At 34.2% G+C, this 27331-nt stretch overlaps 1 protein-coding gene across 1 annotated transcript in view; it reads left to right on the forward strand.

Annotated features, from left to right (window-relative positions):
- The first annotated feature begins 4758 nt into the window (after window positions 1-4758).
- The window catches only part of LOC121409326 (LIM/homeobox protein Lhx5-like), a 63562-nt gene continuing 40989 nt past the window's right edge, over window positions 4759-27331 (forward strand). Inside the window, exons 1-2 of the mRNA XM_041601257.1 lie at window positions 4759-6357; window positions 19481-19680. Of these exons, the coding sequence (XP_041457191.1) occupies window positions 6185-6357; window positions 19481-19680 (373 nt within the window). The 5' untranslated portion in view covers window positions 4759-6184. The remainder of the gene's footprint in view (window positions 6358-19480; window positions 19681-27331) is intronic.

Here is a 27331-nt window from a genome sequence, read left to right on the forward strand (position 1 = left end):
CAGATGACATTGTAAACACGAGCAACACACAGAAGTCACAATATTTTACAATCGACGGTGGTCCTGGCTGATTCTACACAATAACGTGGCGCCACATGTTTCTAAATAAATGATAACATTGGCCAAACCATGGTAACAGGAGACTTGAATTCAGTGAATGTAAAGATTTTATGTTACTGCTCAAAGACATACACCTATCACTGATGTGGTAATGTTATACAATCATTGTTAATAATAATACAGTCTTGTACTTTTATTTTGTGAAGTAATACAGATTAAACTTGAACGGCATGAATGTTCGACATGTTATGTCTTCCTGTCGGCTAAAAAAAAAGGTGATTCGAGTGTTTCCTTTTCGTTTCCTTGAATCAATAAACCTTGTGCTTTGAATTGGGACTTGGGACCACGGTTTATAAGGGAAGTAAATTAAAGTGCAGTCTGTTTTTTTTTTGTTTAAATGTTTAAAACATGATTAGATAGCTTTTATCGATGAGTGCGCAATCTGGGTTATAACGCACTTGAAATGTTTCGCGCTCATGAAGTCGTTTTGCGTGCGCGTTGCGTTCTTCTCCGTGGTTTATTGGCTATGTAATGACCCGTCACGGAGTATCCCTTCACAAGTCAATACCTTCCTTTGTAGATCTTGGTTAATCTAATTTTCCTCTCTACCTCCTTCGCCTGAGGAATCGGATCGATACTTGTGGTAGGTGGTCATACAATACCTTAAGAAAAACCTACATGTATTCTGGTATCTCCCTTCTAACGCCCCATTGCTGAATAGAAAGCGAAAGAAAAAAGGAATGAGATACGTCAAGGAGAAGGGGTAAAGAAGCTCTGCTGAGCAAAGGATTACGAACAATCTTGACTAGTCTATGACTAGGTTTCCATGAAACAAAAGAAATCGGCAAGAGATGAAAGTTGAATTCCTTGTTTATGTCCTTGGGAAACGTATAGCCGTCTATACAGGTTGACAGAGCCAAACCGATTGAAGGTTGTTGGGATTCGGTTTATAGATATTTCATACAGTGACCAACATGTTCAATTATTTTCAAGGGAAAACGTTTTCACCAGATCGCTCCGCCCATAGATAGCTGGATGTGATGTGAACACTATGTATTAAATTAAACCAAAGATTGCAACGAATAAGAGCCGTTATTATAGCCGGTCTGTTGTGATCAGAAGAGCTTTACATTTTGAACATAAATGATAGATTAATTATTAAAGGGGGTACTCCGAGCTGAAAATGGTATAATTTGAATAGGAAAGGAAAATCTGACAAATAAAACACTGAAAATTTGAATAATCTGTCCGAAATCGGACAGATTATTATATTTTAAAGATTTGCATCATTTCTGTGAGACAGTTCTATGTATGACATGTCTTCACTAAAATTCAATGAGCAAACTAATTATGTCATATACCCACTCGTTCTTCATTTATTGAAATTGTGTTTCTTCAAATTTTGTCCTCCAAGAATTAAAAAAATATTATAAGGGAGATATATCATACACATGCATGAAAATATGAAATACTTATATAATTCCATGTAATAACATATGAAAAGGGAATGTGGGGACATCATTAACCCACCTAATGAATATTCAGGGCAATGTGCATGATTGTTTTCGAAATGTTTATCATTAAATTTAGAATTTCAATGATTGTTATTTTTTATCAGATATTGCGAAATTTTCAGCAGTTTGCTAATTTTACTCGTTTTATTTATATAAAATTATTTTCAGCCTAGAATACCCTTTTAACATTGTAAAGAATAGAGATATGCATAATGCGAAATCCCTTTTCCCTCCAGGTTTGTCTAAACATAAAGCCCCTCCCCCTTTTTCAAGATGCTACAATACTCATGGAGTACATTTCAAATATAGTTTTTTTTATAGCAAAGTCTTATCCTTTCTGTTTCTCCATGTATGATACAACCCTATTGATAACACGATCGCAATTATTTCATTCATGTTATTGATAAACAAACAAACAATATACCGTTCGGGAGTCTCATCCCAATTCTTTGTTAAGCCGATTTTCAAATGATCTCATTAAAACCACTTTTGGCCTCCAAAATTAATGGGACCATACGTAAAACGTGAACAGCTTATATATATTTAACATTCAAAATAATTTTAATTTTATTACCTCAATGTAAGATGAAAAGACAGCTTAGGTTTACGAAGGGTTAGTGACATGACGGATCTATTGTATTGATTAGAAAACAAGCTCTAAATTGACTTCAAATTTACAATTGAATTCATCAAGAAATGAATAATATCGCCTCACATCTCAATGAATACAAGTCATGGTTTTAATGAGTTAGCCAAACTAATCTACCCAAAATTAGTTTATCTTCTCTGTCGTCGGCATGTCACAAGGCTGTTTTTTTCTACGTGACTTAAGTGTTGCTTTGGATTGGTTGAAATAATGATAGTTGTAGGTTTTGACAAGTTGCCCACACATTTCTCAAATCCACACTAAAATAATTATATTAATATATATTTTTCAGATACTGTAATGTAACCTATAAGAATGTGTCAAATAGTTTTCAAATTTCAAATTGATTACGCAAGGACTATATATGCCTTCGGCTCTCTTTCTCCATGTGATACCTCTGAAATGCTTTACATTTGCCGTTATCTTATAGCCAAGAGACAATAAACACATTGAAAAGATAGAAATCTTAAGATTATAGCAAACAGCATTTTTAAATAAAATTATCACGCTGACACGCGTCCACAGACATGAAAGGGGAAGCCTGTTTTTCTTTACAGTATGAACCGCCGTATGTTAGAAGAAAGCAGATAAAACGTTCTGTAATTTATGACGTTTCTGTCTCCGGCATTCTATGATAACCCCATAGCCTATCATCTTATGAGCTCTTGTTTGAATTAAAACATGGCTGATAATAAGCTAATTTAATCACTAATTATAAGAAGTGTGTCCTGATAAGCTGCCACGCGTCTTCTGATAAACATGACAGTTTGGAATGTTCTTCCGTTTCGATGAGGTCCTCATCTATTGGACATGTCGGATGCGGAATGTGACGAGAAAGAGTGTTTTTGTAGTATGTAAACATTAACTGCATATAAATGTTAATTCAAATGTTGTATTTTAATCAGATCCTGGTATATTAGATATAAACACGATTAAATAAAAATTTTCATATCCTTTTGACATGTTTGATACGGCATCAATGCACGACATCATAAACAGGAAATCAGTGGCAACGATATGAAATTTTCTTCGGAAATGCTTGCATGCTAATGTTTTTTTTTTCCAAAATACATTTATATAACCATGGGCCTACTACAAATCATAAAACTCATGTCGTAATTATAGCTATAGATGTTCTTAGGATAATAGAAATACCAAATCTTAAGATGACATAATATTATGCGTAGATATTTTAGTTTCGGTGCCGTCAGGTTGAATAACTGGTCTAACAAGTGTATAGTCACGACAATGTTGGTTACATCGAGACCTACTAACGATTGAAAGATCCAATCCTTTGATTAAAATCAGCATTTGTATCATTTTTACTTAATTTCAATGCACATGCAACTTTGAAAAATACATTTTCTTAAATATATAATTTATGAAAAGTAGATGTCCGATGTGTTTTGTTGTTATATATTATTTGATATATATTTATATCTAAATGAATAAAGAAAATTCGCAAAGCAAAATGCTGAAAATATCATCAAAATCGGATAACAAAATAATGTTGAAATTGTTGAATTTTGAAGTGTATAAATATTTTGTGAAAACAGTTATATGCACAACGTCATGAATATTCCATTTTTCTTATGTTATTACATGAAATCTTAAATGTTTCATTTTTTCATACATGTGAAATGATGTGTCTCCGTTATGATGAAATAAATAATGCAATTAACCAGTTGTCCATTCAATTGTTTTAATTCGTGGTAGAAAAAAATGTTTAATAAACCTAATTTCATATATATGATAAAATACAAAAGAGCAAGTGGGGATATGACATCATCAGCCCAACTAATTAATATTCATGACGACATGCCTAGAACTATATTTCAAATTCACATTTTTAAATTCATTATCCAATTTTGATCAAATTTTCACCATTTTGCTTTGTGAATTTTACTCTATTTATTGAGATAGAAATACCTCCAGCCTGGACCATCCCTTTAACATGCTTACATAATTTGCATCTACTACATGTTTCACATCAATTAAATGCAGAAACGATAACACTTCCCTGGTTATGGTATACTTTAATCTCGAGTGGTAGGCCCAGGGACGTGTTCCCTGGTAGGCCTATATCCCTCTTTCCATATAGAACATGAAGAACCAATGTCATTTTCACTGGAAACTATTAAATTACTTTTCCTATTTTTAGAAATATAAAGGATATTTTCCCAATCTTTTCTTTTCTTGCAACTGACTGTGACTGCCGAGTTGCTGATCCTATTAAACATATCTTCTATCTTCTTTGTTTACAAATTTGAGAGCATTGACACCGATACAAGCTTGGTGTATTTTGGATCAATAACATCGGCTTTCAAGCGGGTCTAGTTTTTACCATCACCCTGAAACCACACCAATCCATCGACTTATGTTTGAAAATGCGATGTGGTTCACTCACTATTCCACGGTGGAAAAAAAACTAGTAACAGATTGCGAATGCCATTAAAAAATACACGGATGTTGCGTGTAAAATTTTCTCATCTCTACTTTCTCTATCCCTCGCGCGAGTAGAATCGTGCGGGAATATTATCATAAAAAGGTGGAGTTTGCCTGGATTTCATCGTCTCGCTATTGGTGCATTATTAGCACACAGAGCCAAGGCTTTCATTGTAGCACAAAGAAGAAGCAGCAGCCGTGATTGGTTGGCGTTGAAAATGACAGGCAGTCGCGCAGAGACGACCGAGCGTCGTCTCGCTGAACTTTATGCCCGTGTAATATTTCTGCATTGAGCCACGGCGACAGAATAAAAGAAAGAGAGGGAGAGAGAGAAGGAAAGACAGGAATAAAAAAAAAAGCACATCGGGATAATATTGTATCTATCGTTGAATTCTTCTGCTATAACTGTGTCCTGGCAGCACAGAGCGAACAACTTCTGAATACACGCTGTGTGTTAATCTCTAGACTTTTCTGACCGTGGCTGTTATAGGCTACTGTGCGATTACTACCACCAGATTTTCATCTCAGACTAGGGTTTGCGTGTCTGTCTGAAAGTGAAGATATAATCTTACAACTTCAGCCCATCGAACACACACAAATACCAGTCAGCTGATAACACAACACCACATATTTGGTGTCCACTTCTGCTCTTTCAACGGCCTTCATGGTATTTTGTAATTTTATCCTGCTCTTTTTTTTTCCTGGGAGTATATTGCTACACAGCATGTTTGTATGCTATAAATCGCATCTAGCTGAAAAAACATCGAATATGAAGTGATTCGTAAAACAAATCAAGGAGAAACATACCATCACATCTCTCGTAAAAGAACTCAACATTTCTCTCATATCGGAATGAATTGAATTCTCCTCGTAACCAGAGACTTTTCATCAATCTGAAAAACTTTGCAGAAGGGTTGGTTTTTACTCCAGGTTTTGTTTTGTGCATACAACCAACCCGCTTGAAGCGAGGTCGCTACATGACGAGCCCGAAAGCTACCGGTAAACGCCCGCTAACCTCTCGCCGACAAGTCACGCTGTAACAAGCGGTCACCTGCTGGGCCAATGCCGCCTTATCAAGTGCATCACACATGTTCTTGTTAAACTTGGAACTGAACCTCTGATTTGAGGCCAGCCTACATACTTGTGGACAAATTCAAATAGACGTCAAGTGGAATATTGTGGTAGTTCTCTACTCCACTTATACCACATCGTACCCTTAGCAATCTCAGCGGGCTACTGCCGGCGACAAGCCACTCTCCACAATAGGGTAGCGATCGCAGCGGAGGCGAACGAGAAGCAGCGGCCTTCATGCTTTATCACGCCGATACCAACCCGTTAATCCAACCTTCATATTACGCCTAAGGGGCGTGAGAAACACAGCAAGAAATCTCCGGAAAACAATCACTCATATTCCCCATTTTCATATTTTTTTCGTCGTCGTTCGACGATCTCAAGCGTCATCATTCCTACCCTCGTAGGAATTGGATCGGTTGACGACGGAGCAGGGTGGTCAGCAAAAATGGTCCAAGTTTGTGCGGGCTGTGAACGGCCCATTTTAGATCGTTTCTTGCTGAATGTTCTGGATAGACCGTGGCATGTTAAATGTGTCCAATGCTGTGAATGCAAGGCCAAACTCACCGAAAAATGTTTCTCGAGAGAGGGAAAGCTCTTCTGCAAGAACGACTTTTTCAGGTAAGCTCAGTCCTCAATCATTTTTATCTCACCATTAATTTTTTTAATGACACACGATTTGTTTTGTTATGAATCTCGAGACATGCATTGATCATTTCACAAAATGTGAGCAACACCAACTGACCAAGTAGCATTTCTTCTATTTCAGCAGATTAAAAATGATTTCTACGATTAGCTTTTTGAGCTCTGAAGTTTCAGCATGAATCCTAATATGGAATCGTTATCTGAATTACAGTTGGATTTTGACCACCATTAATGTTTATGGGTTTATTATTAAACTTTAACGATATGGACACAGAAATTTAGGCATAGCCTATTCAATTCTCCAGATTGCACTAATGTGCCGATTGTTTAATATACATAATGATGCACAATCCTTCATAGTCATTAAATGCAACTATTGTAAGAAGTAGTTAAGATGGAGAACGACTGCAAGAAACAAACATAAGCAAAAGATGCGTTTGATACTGTGGATCATTATTAAGCTTGTATCTCTTTGTAATAACAGATAACATTATTTTCACTATAATCAAACGTCTGCTGGAGATTGTGTAAAGCAAGATAAGTTATCAATATTCAACAAATAAAGGAAAGTTGAGGGATATAGAGAACGGAAGTGATAAAAATCCAAACACTTCCTGGTCGTACTAATAAACACAAAGTTTTATTCAAGGGCCAAAACATCACAAGATTGGACATTTCTCGATGTAAAGTAATTAATTATACCTTCGTCGCTGCTTCATCGAGATGCGGTGAAGAAGTTAATGAGAAGGGTCGCAATGTGAATACACTTTATTTTTGCTCTTGTAAGTGCTAATGGTTGAACAAAATACGAATCATAGTTTTATAAATTTAGAATTACAAACAAAATAATATCATTGTACTAATTGCACGCCTTAATAAGATGTTAACGTCATCTCAAATTAGCAGATTCACATTTAAAGTGAATTTCATAAAAGTTTAAACTCATTTACATTACACTTTTACTAGTTAAATTCTATAAGAATGGTCAGTTTAGCTCTTAGATTTTTAGAGGTTATAGAGTTTGATGCGAATGCTTCAAAGTTTGGTTAAAACCAAAGCTTTATAACTACAGTTTTCTCCCTTTTTCATCTCCCGCTTACCACTTTAGTTAACTCTGGTACACTATGCTGTTGTTGTTGTGTTGTATATTGCTTTATGTCTAAAACATAAAGCCAAAGTGATAAGGTCGCATTCATTAACCCGGATCTTGTTTCAAAGCTCCCGCTTATTTTTAAAAGTACATCAAAGCATCATTCGCGTGTTCACAAGGCGTTTTATAGTTTGTGCACAAAGATAAAAAAGTTGTGTACCCTTTCTAATCTCAAAACTGCCCTCTCTAAAGACAATTTAATGTGTTTTGTTTAAACGAATCGCAAATAAAGACTTATCATAGCAGTCAGTGATTATATTGGAATATTCTAGTCAAAAGAGGGTGATATCTGATGATATAATTGGGAGTTATTACTGGTTATTATTATAATAATGTTTACATTGGTATATAGATATGTATCACAAAATTCATTATACACTTTAGACAATAATCAATAATGATAACAGCGTGTTTTTTTAATTGGTGCATTAAAACTCTCTTTCAGACCAAATTAGATTATGCTTGTATATGCAGGGTTAATGATTCTCATAAAAAAGTATAAAACATGTAAGAAAAGCGAAATAAAATAGTAAATTAAGATCAAATCCGTACACGACGAAGGTTTAACTCCATTCTACAGTTTAAGTTTTTTTTCCAGAAAAAACAAAGATGATATTTATTTGTTTGAAATAAAATCAAATTATTATTACTGGAATGGATTATGCACACTTAAACCATGGTGTCAATTATTGATAAATGCACTCTCAAAGGGCTAAGTGTACTATATAAGAGATAATGTAATTGGTAATCAAATTTCATCTTTAAATCACATTTAAAATATGTGAATTACCTTACATTCAGTGGCCTTAGGAACCATATATGGACCGGCGTATGTATTCGAATTGAATAAATTTCTACGAATCATGGGAAGAGACAGACTGTTATTCAATAAACTGATCATGTCAGGTTAATTACTCCCATTGCGCTTTCTAAAATATTAGGAGTATATATGTAATAACCATGATAACCATGGCAATAGAGGGATACATCTTTGTTTTTCTTTTAAAGTCACTATCATTTAATTAATGTTTGTATCTTAGCCTTTAGGTATTTGTTTTATATTTTATTGATGTACAGTATTCGTGCGTTTTTGTTGTTAATCAAGATTGCTTTGTCGGTGAATGAAAAAGTTTCTGATATACAGCTCTGTAAAGAATGCAGATACTGATTTATCGGATTTCATTCCTATATTTTGACATCTCTTGATGTCGTGTAATGTTTATACAAACGTTGTATATATTATTTGATGACTGTGAATCTATAGGGGTAATCCAATTTGATTATGCGAAAGAAAGTATTTTTATCAAGTTAACATTATGAAATTGATTGTGAGATTAAATAGAAAACAAATTAATTTCTTGCAAATCATATTAATATTATAAGGAAGGAAAGGTTTGGATTATTTAATGTTTTGGATTATTTTACTTTATCCAAATTGACTGGAAGTCGGAGGGACCTGTATTCTTATCAAATTGAGTAGACATCATGATTGATGGATGGTCTTTAACTCATTAATTAGCATGCCTTTCCTCAACATCTTACATCCGATAGACATGTATCGTCATTGTCGAGATTACGTTTACAATCACTTGTCATAGTATATTCTCATTGTGTGTATAATTTACATATACAACCAGTAATAGCATTGAACGTTGAATTGTTATTGAAAAATCATGAATTTCTAAAGCAACGTTGTTAACTCAAAACTGTTATGAATTCTCGGAACTTGGAGCGGGGGGGGGGGGGTGTGAAAGTTGTCTAAAATGATACGTCATAATTATGTTGAATTAAGAACATGGTTTGCTTCTATAGTCCTTTAAACTAAACCACATGCATACAGTATATTGACAATTCTAATATTAATGCTATTTATCATAATGAATTCACCAACATACCTGTATTATTCCCCTTGCTTGTACAGTTGAAGCTCAACCACTAATACACTTGCATGCATAATAGGATTGAACTGCTGCCTCCAAATAGCACATATTTGAATCGTTGGGTATATCAAAGCAAAATATTTGGATATCCTAGTTAGGTTACATGGGAGATGTTTGACTAAAAGAACGATGTTGCAAGTTAAAACGGTGACCTGGAATTATACAATGATTTCTATTCATAAATGTGTATACATGAACAATTCTTCTGATTTCGATACTCGTCGTGTTAGGTCTATTTTGACATCTTTCTGTTGAGATGTTTCTTGAAATAGGAGGTTTTTTCTCGAGTAACACTTTTTATTCCGGGTATAATTATGAATGCAATATTATTTTGGAGAACATACATGATTGTGGTCATGACATAACAGGGAATAGAAATGAAACGTTGCTTCTTATTCAGCAACCCTGAATTATTGAACATTTTATACGTCTCCTGAATTTCAGCTTTTAAAATACCATAATATTTCGTTTTGAATTCATTTTTTCACCTGTTGCATTTAATACACATGGACATGTAACGTGACCAAAATGCAGTTGGAAATGCACGGTGTGTATTATTAATACTGGTAAACCACTCTCGACCAAGGGATTTTCCCGTGTAGATGGATACTGCATAATTTCAATTATAAATGAAAGTGGATTTGTATTGATATGAGCTCTTTTATAGCATATCTTAAACCTATGTATTTCTGACTTTGTTGCATAATGTGCAAAATATTACCGATTATCTTAAAAAACCGTTTCGATAAAGAATCAGTTACCTATAACATAAAGATATTTAATAAATTGTGACTTGTGTAGATAGTGGTATTATAGAATCATGCTTGATTGCTTATCTCTATCAAGACGTACATGTAACTTTAGTGTGATTCAGCATCCATTCTCAACACAAATATATATGTTGTGACATTTTAATCTAATATACCTAGCTGCTATTCAAATCTTAATCCATTCGTATTTTTTTATATCTTTGACGGGAAATACTCATAAAATTTATACTTATACTAATTATGGGTACTGCTTTGATTTTCTAATGCAAGGATTGTTCCACGAGGCTATAGTAGCTGTAAGGCTGACAGAAAATATTGCCGGTTGATTATCTAAGTCATTGACTTGCAGTAGTATTCATATGGTTATTAATCATTCAATTTGTTGACCAATTGTCGCTGCTCAGCCTAACCGGTTTGCGGACAAATAAACATACATCATTAAATATTTATTCCCTTTATACCTATCTGTCACCTTTAAAGAGATCAATCGACATATCAACACGTCTCGAGCTATAAGACGGACCGGGCCAGTGACACTAATGATTATAGATGGAAAATTGACTTCTTTTTCACTATTGTTATATAGACCTCCCACTGATAAGATCACGACGTCACAACAACGGAGAGATCTTACTATATTTGTGCAAAAGTATCTTAAAAAGAAATCCTGTAAATATTTTAAGTGGCAATATTATTCATAAAGTTCAAGCACAGAGCACATAAAAAATAATATTTTTGTTTGATTTAAGGTGCAATGTGCTTTGTTTTTGATGATCTATACATGGTGTTTAATGTTAACATTATTTGTGCTTTACATTACATGTAAAATACCATGTCTGGAAATATTTCCATATAAATTATTGGCTAACCGCTAGAAAATGGTGATAAACATGTTACCATTTTCCTTTCTTTATCGAAGCGTGTAATGGATGCATAATACCACTAAAGCGAAAACTATATGGCGAATAATAGTCACATTTATATTTACTCCAAGTAAACTCCACCAAAGTCAAGTTTATAGAGAGAATCAACACGACCCGAGAAGGCAACTTGTACTTTTGGAGAGGTGAAATATGTTACACTTCCATATTCCTGTTGACTTTCTGATAAAGCTCTTTATTTGTGAGGTAGGATTTACCACAATGATATTATATTTGCGCAACAGCAGAAAAAAAATCCTACCGCACGTTTTGTTCTTTGTTTCTCTTCCTCCCTCTATTTATCAGCCTCTCTTTCATCATCATATTTGAACAACTCCAACGAAACGGTTGACAAAACAGGACTATAAATATGTATCCCGCCATGGTGTATTATTATCTTCAATTGTGTCATTTTAAGGTCTATATAACGTCCAGGATGAAGAGTCATCTAACTAGTAGAGGAGAAAAACTTTTTTTTTAATATATAATAAATTATCAAGAAAGGACATGCACTGTATTGGGTAACGTTCGTCACCCGGGCATGCAATGAACGCAAATTTTCTGTACGAATATTGGCTCGACTCTTGGTGTTTTGCTTGGGTATTAAAGCGAAATTATGATTTACTTATTAAGAATCTTATTAGATAACATTTTTTAAAGCGCCATGAGCACCGAAAGGTTGACCTGTGCGCAATATGAATAGCCTCCATTATTATTATTGTTATAACTCTCCAAATGTTGTGAAATGAATGAATACTCCTTGTCATGCTTGTGTGAGAATAAGATTATTTTTCTTATTTTGTTGAATCGACAGGTGTAAATTGTCGAGAACAAAACATTCTCCCCCATTTTTAAAGCATTTTTTATGTAATCACTGTATGTCAGAAGGCCCAGTGGCCAGTTGAGTGGATGACACTTGTTCAAAACCAAGTAAAGTGGGGAGGATACTCTTGGTCATTTGCAATAACATGAATAAAGAACATTCCTGGTTGATGGATAGTTTTGTAATCAAGTTATCATGCATTGATTGGTAGAAATTGTTATTATACGATTGTGTTTCATAGCCTGTGTTGCTTTATTTACCAACATCTACCAGATGATGGGATCTACTTTAGATTGTTGGTCAGAAAATTATCAACTTGATTTCCGTTTTCCCCTCAATACCTATATGATTCTGTATCAATTTAAACAGTAAAATGTAAGTGTATTCCTATGACATATATAATACCAAAATCGGATATTACGAAATGAATTTAAAGATGTATATCAGAAATGACATATCGCTCAAGTTGTTTCGTCGAAACTTGTCGAATCTGTGTTGAGGCTTCCATAATCTCGTCCCCTTGCTCGTAAACGTTGTTTTCATATTGAATGATGTGTCAAAGGTTAAACAAGTTCAGGTGTTCGGTCGGTGCTATTGTGTAGGAGGAAAATAGGTCTAAACGAAATGAAAGAGCGAGAGGCAATGTAGGGAAGGGAAATTAATATATATATCATTGAAGATTTATGGATATTTTTTGCACATCTTTACTATCTTCATCATAAAGTCATTAAATCATCTGATAATTAGCCTCCTTCTCAATAGTATACAGGATTAAATATTGGAGATTTCAAATCAGGGGGGGGGGGGTACTTGCGGTGGTCGAAGGTCATGTAATGTCGTAGGTTCCATGACATTTTCTCCGGTGACAATTACTCTTAGCAATTTCCGCACATTAACAGAACGAACAACTTCAACCCTGCATGATTACCCTATCTTAAACCTAACCCTAAACCTAAATAAAACCCTATTACAACTTTAACCCTATAATCTTAGACGAAATAAAGCACGGGCCAATTGTCGCCGGAGCAAATTTCATGTCACCACGTCATAAAATGTGTGAAATCATTTTGAAATTATTTATAGGCCTGATATTAAAAAAAGGTTTGTGAACAAACAATATTACATTGATAAGCTTTGCAATCCTTTTGGAATTTACTTATATTTTCTCTTACTATTCTGGTAATAATAGTAAAAAAAAAATATTTTCATCAGATCCCGTCAATACATCACCAATGTGATGAATGGTATGTTGATAAAGATTCGAGCTAACACGGTTAGTTTGCTTATTCAGGGTTAAAACAATAGCAAGAAATACTATGAATGAATCTGAGCATCAGAACAGGAAAACACAACACCAGAGATGTGGAATATTCATGTTTACTTCGTCGAATCTAAACATCCGAAGGAGGAAATGGGTCGTTCTCGCGCGTGTATGTTTCTAGAAGAATATCATCTTTTCATTCATTGAAGCAAACATGTATTTGTGAAGATACTCATTATGTTTATCCCTTGATAGAGAATAACATACCATGATGTGTAGTTCTTCGTCATAGTAGACTCTTGTGGCTAAGTTCATCATCAATTTATTCTCTACAATGACAATGTGTCTTAAAGAGAGTTTGTGTTTTACTTTAAACAGGTTTTTTTTTAATACAAGAGAAGTGGAAAGAGAAAGAGAATGTTTGACACCATGGTTAGTGTCAGGTTTCGTGTTACCCTACGAAGATGGGGTATCGATATCATCCCCTGATTCGTAAGAAACCCTTATTTGCTTGTGGCCCTTTTTACTTTAGTTCTACTTTCTAATTGTCAAGATGCTTTACATGTACGGGCTTTAAACTTGTATTATTGTTCCTTTGAGAGGCTTTTAAGGACCTGTTGGCATATTTTTACCCATCTTGTTTGATTATTCTAAAATGAATGCGCTCAGATTACAACCCTATCTGGACAAGTAACCATCATGTTCGTTAATAATTAGTGCAAGCTACTAGAGTGCCAAAGGTGTTCTTCACAAAAAAGGAAAATGTTGATGTTGATACCAAGGTCGTAATTTCTCTCGATTTATATGAGAATAAGAAGGATTCATGCTGCATTTGTAAGGGAAATCACAAGGTTGTTCTGTACATTAAATCGTCATGATTATAACTTTGCTTGCATTTATTTTATATTTCATTATAGAATTATCAGTATTGTTATAGACCTGATAATGTTTCATGGATCTAGTGTAGGCATAACAAAATAACAAAAAAATATTCACCCTGTTGCAAGCATAGAGTTACATCGCCCTCTACGGGTAGTATTTTCCCAATCCTTTGCGAGGACGAAACAGATTGCAAAATTCCAAAATGATAGCATATTACCTGATCACAATATATCAAACTTTTTTTGTTAAAAAAGGTCTCACTTCTAGTCCCTTCCTATAATATTTTAAGTTTAGTATAACGCACTAGTCACACTATGTACTACTCTTTGAAAATATTTTTAATGTGCTTTGATTCAGGAATCAGAGAAGCACAAACAAGGGAGTTTTATGTAAACGGAGGATGAAATTACAACAAACAAGTTATACATACCACTAACAATAAACAAATTCTTAGGCATGATTCACGATTTCTGTAGAATTCCCGCTAGTTTTTCTAAACATGTGAAAACACGGGGGGGGGGCATTTGTTGTCTATATTAAGATGTTATACATGTTATCTTTCTGCGTTTAATATGAATAGAAGTGAGTTTTGTTAGGTGTAATCCTTAGCCTTCAACATGACAAAAGGAATCATTCCCAATGAAGTAACTCTCCTAGCAGCTTCTTTCACTTCATCTGATAAACAATTTCATTCTTTTCATTTTCCCTCACCTTTTCACGCCTGTCTTTCCTCATTTTTTTTACATTATTGTGTACCATTAAATTCTATACATTGCAATCATTTGAGTCATTTATCGTTTATGTGAAGATGGATGCCGAATCTAGAAGCCGCATAAGTCGAGGTTAGTCACACTTAAATTACATAATGATCAACGTGATAATTTTACTGATATTGCAGGCTTAACATGGAAGATTTAGCTTAATTTTCTTTTACCATAATATAGTGGTTTATGATCAAGACAATTCCTGTATTAATAAGTGTTTGGCAACACTGATTTCCAAAGGAAATCAAAAAGAGATACTTTTGTATTTGGAATTCTTATCGCATATTCTCTTTTTTTTCTCCTTCTTGTGTAATGTTATCTAATGATAAAGTTTGTATGTAACATGTGACTTAGGTAGAGGCTCATCTAATGATGAAGGTGTCCATCGCTAGCTAGATGGCTAATTTACATACCTGCCTAAAGGCGCAATCACTGCTTCATTTGTATCGAGATTAACGCTTACACCGACCAAATTCGGAAGCTCTTATTTACGGAGATATCACACCATCAATAAATCGGGATTTTTTCTCGAAGTTTTTGTTCTTCCATGGTTATACTCTTGATTTTCAAACATCATCACGTAAGGAGATCTAAAATGAGAAGAGAAATGACCGTTTTGTTAAAATCCGCTTCGTAATTGTATGCCTCCAGGCATGCTTATAAATTCATGAGGAATGGCTAGGAATCCCCAAAGATGATATCATCGAAGATATCCTACTAACACACTGTAGTCTGAAAGAGGTATACATATCGCCTATATGCCGGGAGCACGTCTTAGAAAATAGTGTACCTTATCAGACAATTCTTATCCAATCTCAAAATACCATTCTAAAGATGCCAAACTGCATATTCTCTGTCCGGCAAGGATTTCCCGCCCTTTTCTCTCGCAATTCACACTGTTTTTTTTTTTAATCTGAATACCGTTTTGAATAATGCTCTGAAGTCTTCAAAGCTGCACAAAAGTGTAATATTATTGTATGACTGATTTTGAAATTTAATGACGTAGGCCTATAAAGATTCCATTCATGGAAGAACCCCCATGGATGAACAGTGGTGTCTTCTTAATACCGCTGTAATGGGCGATCCTCCATATTTTTACATTATATGTTTTGTTAAGTTTGAACATGTATATATTTTATTATTTTATATGGAAATAAATATAAACAAAAAACAATTAAAAACTGAAAATATAATTTGTTTAACTATAAGGTGCTATATAATCATAACACGTACAGTCACAGGCAGATAGCATTTGGTTTCATGGATTTTTTTTAAAATGCGAATTGTTATGACATTACAATTCGCATTAATTAGATAATGTTCCAAATCGTATCATTTTGTCTACCGATAGCGGACAATCCTGTGCTGGAGTAGTTTTTTAAATGGCTAACTCATATTTAACTATTCCTTTATTTTGGTGATTTTATGTAGAAGTTTTATAAATAGTACTTCTCGGGTTATTTTGTACAAGCATCTATTCTATTCTATTTTTTGTTTAACCATTAAATATAAAAACAATACAAACAAGTTGACAACAAAATTAAGGGAAAGTACAAGACAATGATGGTAGGATGACCCCGGAGAAGCAAGGCTTATAAAAAGGGACCACCAAGTAACAAAATTATCAACAATTATCCAAAATACAAACATAACTATCCATAAAATTCTCGTATCTTTTCAGTATTTACGTGTGGTGGGAATTCTGTTATTGTCTGATAAACGATTCAAGTTGAAATGTACATTTCATTACATACCACCAATGCTAAATGAATAGAACGCCTTTGATTAATTCATCCATTTCAACTATTGTAGTACGTCTTTTCTTCTTTGGATGCCGTGTATAAATCATAATAGCTGATACACACCCGTCAAAGAAAAAAAAACGTGCTTTTTTTTACAGGTAAATTATGTGAGATGATGATTCTTCTTCATTATTTTTATTACTATCATTATCATCAATCATCATTATCATTATCATCATTATCATTATTATCATTATTATCATTATCATCATTATCAGTATTATTATCATCATCATCATTATTACTATCATTACTTTTATTATTTTCATTATTATTATCAGTAGTAGTAGTGGTAGTTATATAGTAGTCATAGTTATAGTTGTAAAATTATACTAATCTTGAATTAATATGTCGTCATATAAACTATATGGGCAAACAATCATGCAGTCTTAAGTTTCGCTTATTTTTCACAAAACAGTTATAGTTATGCACAACTCAGTGATATGCAAATGAGAGAGCCGGATGGTGTCCCTCACTCACTATTTTATTTTTTTATTGTTTGAATTATACAATATTTCGTTATTTACAGATTTGAAAGTAAGGACCAACTTGACTGAACCATATATTAGAATATTTCATATAATAGAAAAGAAAAGAAAGAGTGAGTGGATGAGGTCACCAGTCTCCTCATTTGCGTCATATATCTTTCTTGTTTAACATCCGATTTTGATGAAATTTCATTTTTGTGCTTGTTGGATTTTCCCCTTTTAGTAAAATCAATTTTTTGTTGGGTTGGACTAGTCCTTTAAAGCTGCCAACTTGTAGCAAGAAAGGATAATAAAGATGCGAAGGGGGAATATAGACATTTCCTGTAACCTGTACCTTCCTAACTAAAAGTTAGACCCACGGATCAACAAATAAATTGTAAGTGAAAATGAAAAGTAATTTAGGCAGGCAGCAATAGTAAAAACTGAGTAGTTAGCTTTAACAGCAACAATCACGAGAGCTTCTTGGTACACGATTAACCAAACCAATGGTCGATAGTTTAGACCATGAAAACAACTAGGATTTCATTTTACATTGATGATTTTGTTGATGCTCCTTCAAACTGTAAAGCGGTAATTGTAGGCCTCGACAAGACAATGTACCGTTTCAAAGATATTGTTAAGATATTGATATTGATGAACTTTAGCAAAATGTATATTTAGATGAAATTACAATTAACAATACAGGACATGATTTTTTTTAAAATCTCCTTGCTTTGAATAATATAAATCAGTTCTCCTGACATGTATTTTTGTATCAGTATTTTGAATCGGCCTTCTTTACATTGATGAATATCATTATGCAAAAGATAAAGAATGAATCTGACTTCCCTGGATCGTGGTTCAATATACTTCTTAAGGGTTATATACAAACCGAGTATTCCGTTTAAACTACAACGCCATTTTAAGTAAAGCATGGACCCAGATGGTTGTAAGGATAAATAATGACCAAATCCCTTGAAATCTAGAGGGATTTTGTGTTAGATACTGGTCATGTGATGTCATAAGTTGGTTACTATATTTCGGGTAGATGCTTTGAGCATGGACCTATTGCTTTGAGGGAATCCGTCTATTCGTGATTGTAGGATTTGGTCTTGTCGGTAGTAAAACAATGAAAAGTGCATCGCCATGGCTCACACTTAGTATTATGACAACCTCATCAATTTTGCACCGAACTCTTCTGAGTAATCATATAATGTGACGTAGCAGTTAATGTTCGGGTCTTATGAATTTATCTTGCATTCATGTTCTCTTTCCGTATCTGTTTCCAAGCATATATCTACACTTTGACGTCATGTGGTGGTGAAAAGTGATATACATTAAAACTGGACATGGCAATGGTCAGTGAACAGAATGAGGCCAGGTTAAAATGCAGAGATATCTTGAGAAAGAGAAATTCCAGTAGTTGCAGTAAACACTGATTTCATGAGAAAGTCTGTAAAACCAGGCTTAATTGTCAGAATATCATCGAGGATCTAGATCTGGTACAGTTACATAAGCTGAACTTTGTGAAATCTTGAAATCTACGCTGAAAAATGTTCACACTGAAGATCACCAACACATATACGCACACGTGGGACAGTGTATTAATATTGCTGGAATAAAGACCCGACGGAAGTGACGGAATCCGCGCTTATTTTGCTTATTTCTCAGCAATTACACAATTTCTTCCAGAATCCTTTGGCACATATTTTTTATTCATACAAACAGACACTTTGGTGGTCATTATACTAGATTCTGTAAAAAGTCATTTTGAGATCGTTACCAATACTGCAAGATATCTTGAGATCGCTAAAATCATGCATAGTCTCGGTTATGAAGTTTTAAATCAATGCCTTTTAGTCACTTTCTTTATAAATGGTATAACTTTCATATGCATTTAAAATAATCACTGATGCTTGTGTCATGAAGTATAATGATATTAATTAAAGGATGTAGGGGTTGTAGGTACGTCTTTATGAGATTAAAGGCTCCGTTAACCATGACAGACTCCTTACTTCAGGTCAAGCATGAAAGCAGACCAACGTGTTATTGGGCCACCGATCAGCGGCTAGGCTGTTACCATAGTAATGGCTTGGTACACCGCTGAGTTTGTAGGCCGTCACTAAAAATGGCGGGACTGGAAATCCAAGCATTTCAAATATCACTATCTGGTAATCAAGCAGACTAGATCCATATAAATTTAAAGATAGGTTGTGCATTTGTGTTTGTAAATGAAATTTTGGTAGCATTTTTTCTCAATATGATCAAGTGTTAACATGGTTACTAAAGTTAATGCATTCTTTTCTCCCTCTTTATCCAGACGATACGGGACAAAGTGTGCTGGTTGTCTTCAAGGCATCCTACCGAGTGATCTGGTGAGGAGAGCTAGGAGTAAAGTATTCCATCTCAACTGCTTCACATGTATGGTGTGTAGAAAACAATTATCTACAGGTGAAGAACTTTACGTGGTTGATGAAAATCAGTTCATCTGTAAAGAAGACTATCTCACCAAGTGCCAATGTAAGTCCTAAAATACAGTTACACCAGAGAAACAGATTCCAAACCGATCGAGGATAATCCGTTTAAAATAATTCCATGGATTTGATCGGGTTGGAGTCGGTTTCGTTAATGTTTCTGTAGCATTATTTTTATAAACTTGATTTTTTTTGGTGCACAGCAAAAACTGTGGTGTTAACCGGTGTACATAGAGGACCACACCAGTTATTTTACACCGGTGTTAAATTGGTGGTGTTAGTTTTACACCTATAGGTGTTATTACAACACCTTTTGTTGTTACATTTACACTCGTTGGTGTTATGTTTAATCTCTATAGGGTGTAATTTTAACACCTCAGGGTGTGGTCCTATATTAACACCAATTGGTGTCAGTTTCAACACCGCAGTTTTTTACAGTGTGTGTGTGTGGGGGGGGGGCGAATAGGAACATGAATTCCATGGATGTAGTACCATCTACCGATAAATTGTTATTTATCACTCAACTGTGTATGGGAGAGAACAACAAACATTTATCATGAATCAACGAAGGTGTTGTTTTTATTCATACTTTTTAATAAAAAATACACCCCCTCTGACTGTACTCTGCCTTAGTGACAGGGATCAACAAATACACAAGTTCAATGATGGCCATGTACTTCAGATAAATGAGGAAGTCGATGAGATTGATACAAAAGTCAGTACGTGCAACACTTGTCCGATGTGTATTTGTCTTTTCCAAGTTTATCGTTTCACAGATCGAGAGAACGAATAGAGAAAAAAAGTAGAAACATGGACATGATGGAAGGAGAAGAAAGAACAGGTGGGCTGTGGTCAAACATGGGTCATTGCTTTCTTACTCAAAACAACCAAAAATCCTTATGTTGGGAAATATTGATGCCAGTGTAACGGCACACTTGAATACAATTAAATATTGCCATGAGAGATGTATGAATTACTGATAGAAATGATGCATGGAGCCCAAACCTACATCTTATTGACCTTGATTCTTTGGATTCGGAGTGATTGCTTTTTTATTATACGCAGTTTGAAAAAAATTACAAAATGTGCCGGAACATATCTGTTTACGTTGCCAAAGAATTGAATATAAAGAAATTAAACCCCACCAAGGTCGATACAAAGATATTGAAATGAATCATGAATCCATCACATCATTAATTTTTCAGTGAGGCTTGAAATGAAACGAGAATTTATTGAAAAGTTTCTCAAAGTCAAGGACAATCCCATACCATCTACACTCCACCCATATTTGTCTTATTTGATTTATCCATGGACCTACCACTCTGACTGGTAGGTCCATGATTTATCATTGCTTGCGTTGAAATTAATTCATGCACATTTTGAACAGGTTCCCAAGGTTTTGAGGGACACCAATATTGGCATCTATTTTGGGTTCGGATGAAATGAGATGTAAAAGGCAAAGCTGATTGTAGTATATGGAACACTCTTCAAACAATACTTTCATGTCGATAAGAGAGATTGGTAAGATAAGGCATAAAATCGTAAAAAGAAAGTATAGGACTATATAGATGCCAAATATTTAGCCCCGCATGTACAAATTTTGCTTAGTTTGGTGTGTCTTAACATTTCGCACTTGTATGATCAACAGTTTTAATTAAATAGGATTCAAAATACTTGATTTGGAAATATATATTTACAATGTCAGGAATTAAGAAGCAAAGGGAGAGGGAGTCAATATTTATTAATTTGACATGATGGTGTGAAGCCACTCAACCACTTTGATCATCTCGAGTAAGTTCTCTGCAGATCAGAACGTTGTTCCCACCTATAAGCTCTCATGCTTGCCTTGCAAGTAAACACCTGGACCCGTTACCCCTATGGTTTAGATATGATGAAAAAGAAAGGTTGTAACATTCATCAATATAATGATGCCTGATGAAAAAGAGAGAAACTGACAGAAAGAAAAGCCAAGAGGATTGTCGATTTAAAGCGCAAATGACGGGACACGGCATATTGCCAATCTATCAACGATTTACGCCATGATTGTATCAAGTATTGGTTTGGATTGTCTGCTTATGAATGTGTCGGCTAGCTTCAGACTATACTTGGGATGATTCGTGTTTTTGAAAGGAGTTTGAATGGCTAGAAATCTCCATGCATTTGTCATGATTTCTCCTACTGTGCAGGAAGTCATAGCCAAATTGTCATAAAAGTACATTCGCCACGGTCTAAGGTTATATTGACTCGCATTCCAATCCGATTGCGTACTTAAAACAAGCATATTTTGGGATAATCAAAAGTCGACCTTTTCCTGATTTTTTTAAAAGTATACTTTAAAAACAAAATTTTACATTCGTCACATTATAAAGCAGATTTGATCTATTTCGATCGGATGTATGTATATACAAGATTATATCAGCTAATCTATTATATAGAAACAGATGTCATATGTTGCAAGGTTGGAAAAAGATGAAAACTTAAGAATTATTAAGATTTTCTCTTATTTTGTTTGCTGTTATATTAATTTTATATCCATATATCCTTGAACTATGAACAAATACATTTATTTTTCACCTTATTTGTTGTTTACAACCAGTTTATGTTTTCTGAACATTAAAATATGAACTGTGACGTTACCGCCCACCCTCCGTGAGTGAAGGCAATGAGGTTGATGTGTACTATTGATTCCTTTACCTTCTTGCTAACATACACGATTATTCAATATTAAGTCCTTTTGACACAAATATTCACAAAAACAATCTTGGAAACGAGGTGAGATATAATATACAAATGAAGAAAATGGCTTATATTTAAGCTGGTTCCTTTGAGGTTTTTATGCAATCGTGACATTGTGCTTAGTATGTATTTGTTCAGTTTCACTGTTTAAACTCGATCGTAACCAAACTCGGATAGTATTGCGAGACAGAATCGCCCCTTTCAACAAACATGTAGTGATACCAGTGGGAGCCATTGTGTTTCACAGAGGGGTTTAGTGGATGTTTCCTGACATCTTTTCTATTGTCATTGTCAAGGATAGGTTCAACTAGTTAATTATTGTATAATATCTTCATCTTTAACGATTATTAATTTTCCACCAGAGCTTGAGTCTTGTTACATCACATGGACTTGATGTTGATTTCATTCCATATTACGCATTATTTTAAACGATGGAGAAAACATAAGACTTGTCACCCTCGCTCTTTGCTCCTTATGCCTTAATATAGCAACATATAGGATATATGAAATAAAAGAGTGTGTCAAATCTCCCGAAGGAATGACTAGAAATGAATTAGGAGGTGAAGGAAAACGAAGAGGAGGGGGAGGAGGAGGAGGGAGGGAGGGAGGGAGGAGGAGGGGGTAGGTGGAGTATAGGGAGGAGTTTGGTTTGTTAAAGGGGCAGAAGTTCAGGGCTATTGATGTCCCGTTGACAATATTGTAGAGTGTTTGGCCTAGCACGTTGTCCAAACATCGGTACGCTACATCAAACGTACGCCGGTACAGCTCCTGTGACGCTCGCTGTGTCTCTGCCTCACGATATACGGAGTCTCGCTACGGAGGGGTCGCGCGCAAACATTCACTCAAAAGAAAGAAATAAGAGAAGAAGAAAAAGAAAAAAATCCCGAGAGGTAGCCTGTACTATTTTGGTATATAACATCAACGTCAAATATATTTTATATATATCTTTATATATATATATACATTTTTGCTAATATTTAATTATAAACCTAAAAAGTATCGTTAAAGTAGTGGTATTCGACATCGTGGATATGCAGGCCCGATATGAAGAAATATACCCCTTGAACATGTTGAATATATACGCAATTGTTGTTGAATATGTTAGGCAAAAAAAAGAGGTTTAATAAATAAGCGACAATTTGCTCACAATAACTGAACAATCAGTAAACAAACAAGGGTTTCATGAGGAGTCGTCTCCATATTAATTCATCCAAATCAAACGTGAATATATTGCTAAATATCCATATACATTCATTATACACAACTATGATAATAAGCTTATTTTTAGGGAAAAAAGAAAGAAATAAGACCGTACGTAGAGTGGCAAGTTCGCTTGTTTCCCCATGAAATCGAGGTATTTCATTTCATTTTCATTGATTCCTTTTGTGAAAAAAATGCATGTATAATATAGATCGCAAGTTGAAAAGTCGGAAAGCCGATCGGAAATGCGATCAATATTATTTGTTTACATTTTGAGCAATTTTAATTGAGAGGCACATCTGGAATTATCAACACCTTTTACAAATAAAGTCATTTTCGCAAAACTGACGCCTGTTCAAATAGATGAAAAATAATAGAAATAATAAGGCAATATTCCTTTTCAAAATGTTCACAGTCATGTACAGCAATTAGCTCCCTCCTCACACATTCATTCTTATTCAGATTTCAAATACATTTGCTCACTCTGCTCCTTGAAAATGTATAAACAGGCTTTACCTATAATTATTAGGAACATTAATGTATATGAACCAAATATCTACGTTCTATTGGCCTATACAGATAAATCAAACCCCCAAAACATGTCCATATTATCTTCAGAAAATATGCATGTGTTGATTCTCAATATTTTGGTTAACTCACTGTTAATCTGTATATTGATGTATGTTATCATTTAAAAAGAAACACTGTTAAAAAACCCTGATTTTACAGAAAAAAGAGAGATTTTGCAAAAAGCAATGGAAGAATATTCTGCAAATTCACAAAACAGGAATTTTTCTGCAATTTCTGTTTAAAAAGGGGAAAAGGGTGTTTTATTTAAGGAATTTTGTAAGGTTCCATACACCAAATACCAATTTCCTGTATATAATTTTACATGATATAATGTAAGATTACACAATCTGTCTCGAGACTCTGCTGCAAAATCTTCTTTTATTTTAAGGATGAATTTTCTATCAGTGTAGATATCGGCCCATAAGAAGTCATTAGAATATGATAGACCCTATATAGTGGAAGTACTGTGGTCTATTTTATTATAGTCAAGAACTAAAACACACACACTACACGAAAACTATAACAATTTAATTTTCACATAATTGTGTATAAGTAGTGCTAGGGCCAGGAAAAACGACCTCCCACAACTGGAATGGAAAATGGAAGGAAATAGTTAGATACACACACACACACCCTCTCACACACACACACACCACACACACACACACACACACACACACACACACACATATATATATATATATATATATATATATATATATATATATATATATATATAATATATATATATATATATATATATATTAGAGAGAGAGAGAGAGAGACAGGGGGAGGAGAGGGGGGGGGGGTTGAGAATATAATTATTTATTTAGTAAAATATTTTGTCGTGCGTAATTTAGCACGTGTGATTAGCATTGTACGCATTGCATGCGGAGTCAATAATTTCGAAAAACCCCACTTATTTGTCCTCATTATTTCAATTGTCTAGATACCAAGGAGGTATGATAAGTTGATCTATCGTAGAAAGAGTTTGATGTGTCGTAATCATCAAACAAAGTCACATGAATTGATGTGGACAGCATAGACGCTGAGCGGGTGACGCGAGGTTTGTGGGCGCGAGTCAGTCTCACAGCGGGTGATTCGGCTGAAGTGATGAGGAGTATGAAGGCTTTCACCCAGTCTCTATATTTACGGTTTTTCAATATCTTATATTGCGATTGCACGAGGCTTTTACTTCTTATTTGATATAGAAGAAAAAAGCATTTGTCCTTGTTTCTATTTCTTTTCAAATTTTCTTCCTTTTTAAAATTCTTTTTAACTTGTATTTTTTTTTACTTGTATTGTGAAATATTTTACTGGTTTCCTTTTATTTTCTCTTATTTCTTCTGGAATATTTATTTTATTTTTGCTATTAAACATCATTTTCGGTATTAAAATAATGTTTACCTTTTTTCATATTTTTAACTTGTTATAATAAAATATCATACTGACATTAACCAAAAGTTACGTGAGATTTGTACTATTTCTGCTAATTCACATGGATAATTACCACTTTCCATTTTTATAGAGGGAATTTAAAGAATTGCATTTGTTCAAAATACTGAATTCATAATGGTCTAATCAAATAAATATAAATTCAATGTAACGGAAGTGTCACGTACCTGAAATGATTCTAGTTTGTTGAACTGTTATGTGTTTCACATCAAATGCAGGAACTGTACTAGGATGGACGGTTTGGGGAAAAGGGTCGATGAATGGGAGACTAATGATGGCGAGTCACACTGCGTGTGGTTGGTCGAGTTGATGGATACCATACACAATACATGATAGTAACGCCATGTGATACAATTGTTGAATAAATATTAGGTCTGGGTCGCTTGTTCTATGAACTTAAGTCTGAAGCGTAATCAAAATGAATACTTATAAAATGATATTTTAGTCTACTAAAGTAAAATCAGGTGAATAGCCTTAAAACGTATTTTTATTTTTGGTAAATCCTTCGAAAGTGCATGTCAATATTTTAATCCAAAACTAGATTTATGGTTATGATTGGAAGGATATATTTTCATATTTGTGCGCACATTTTAAAATGTATTTACTAGAGAAAACTTATCGATTTTATATCAAAATTTGTTTTGATCCAGCGCCCGCTCAAAATAAAATATTTCTGTCTCGTTTTGATAAAACCCATCCTCAGACATGGCATGGGATGAATATCTGTAGCTTACTTATATCTATAATAATACAATGTGAGTGCTCAAAATAATAAGTAAGTGCTAAAAAATAACGGTGATTATTGAGTAAAATAAAACCAGCATTACAGAGAGAGGATGTTAGATGCCAAATTTGAATTTTAACTGTTGGAAAAAACTTCAAGTTTGCAATATTGGAACTTTATACAGTATATATGAGAATACATGACTTTTTAAATTCACATGCACTGACGCTTTATCAAAGCTATAAGCTTGCTTTTTAGATGTAAAAAGTTATCAGAGGGAATTACATTTATATGCGTTTTTGTGTATGAGATATATCAAGAAGGTAATATCATGAATATGCAAGATTTTTTTTTACTAACCTTATATTATTGAAACATGTTCTTGTCTTCTCAAGTGATGCCTCAAGAGGAAACTCACGATATAATGCATTGACATATTAATGTGTACTCAAAGGTGCAATAATTTTCTTATAGATTTATTATTCTTTACATATCACAGGCTGTGAGCGCAGAAGAATATGACTGAAATATCAAGGATAGAAAATATTGAAAAAGAGTGATGTCAATATGTGGCACTTGACCAGTATTTCAGAAGTGGTGCATGTGGGTATAGGGAGACAATCGGAGCACATCGGCTAATGTAATAACATCCTCGTTAACGCTCCGAGAGGCGCGATACATGATTTCTAAAGAACTTCTGCACAATTCTTGCTCTGCATCGTGTAATATAAATAAAAAAGACCTACTACTTGACGAAATTATGTCCAAAATTAGTGCCATTGTACTGGAGATATGTGGGTCTTGGTGTCCCTGATTTTCATCAAGTATTTCATCTTTAAATGACATCGATTCTAACAATAGATACGCTCCCGCGTAATGTGATGAAAATGTAGTAATATATAGGAGAGAATGGAAAGATATAACATCTACAAATGCGTTAGATACTGGGGAAAAGTCGAATTATTTTCAAAAAATATGAAGGCATCCTGCATGATAAATAAAAGCTATTCGC

The sequence above is a fragment of the Lytechinus variegatus genome, chromosome 2, assembly GCF_018143015.1.
Source record: "Lytechinus variegatus isolate NC3 chromosome 2, Lvar_3.0, whole genome shotgun sequence".
Taxonomy (NCBI): domain Eukaryota; kingdom Metazoa; phylum Echinodermata; class Echinoidea; order Temnopleuroida; family Toxopneustidae; genus Lytechinus; species Lytechinus variegatus.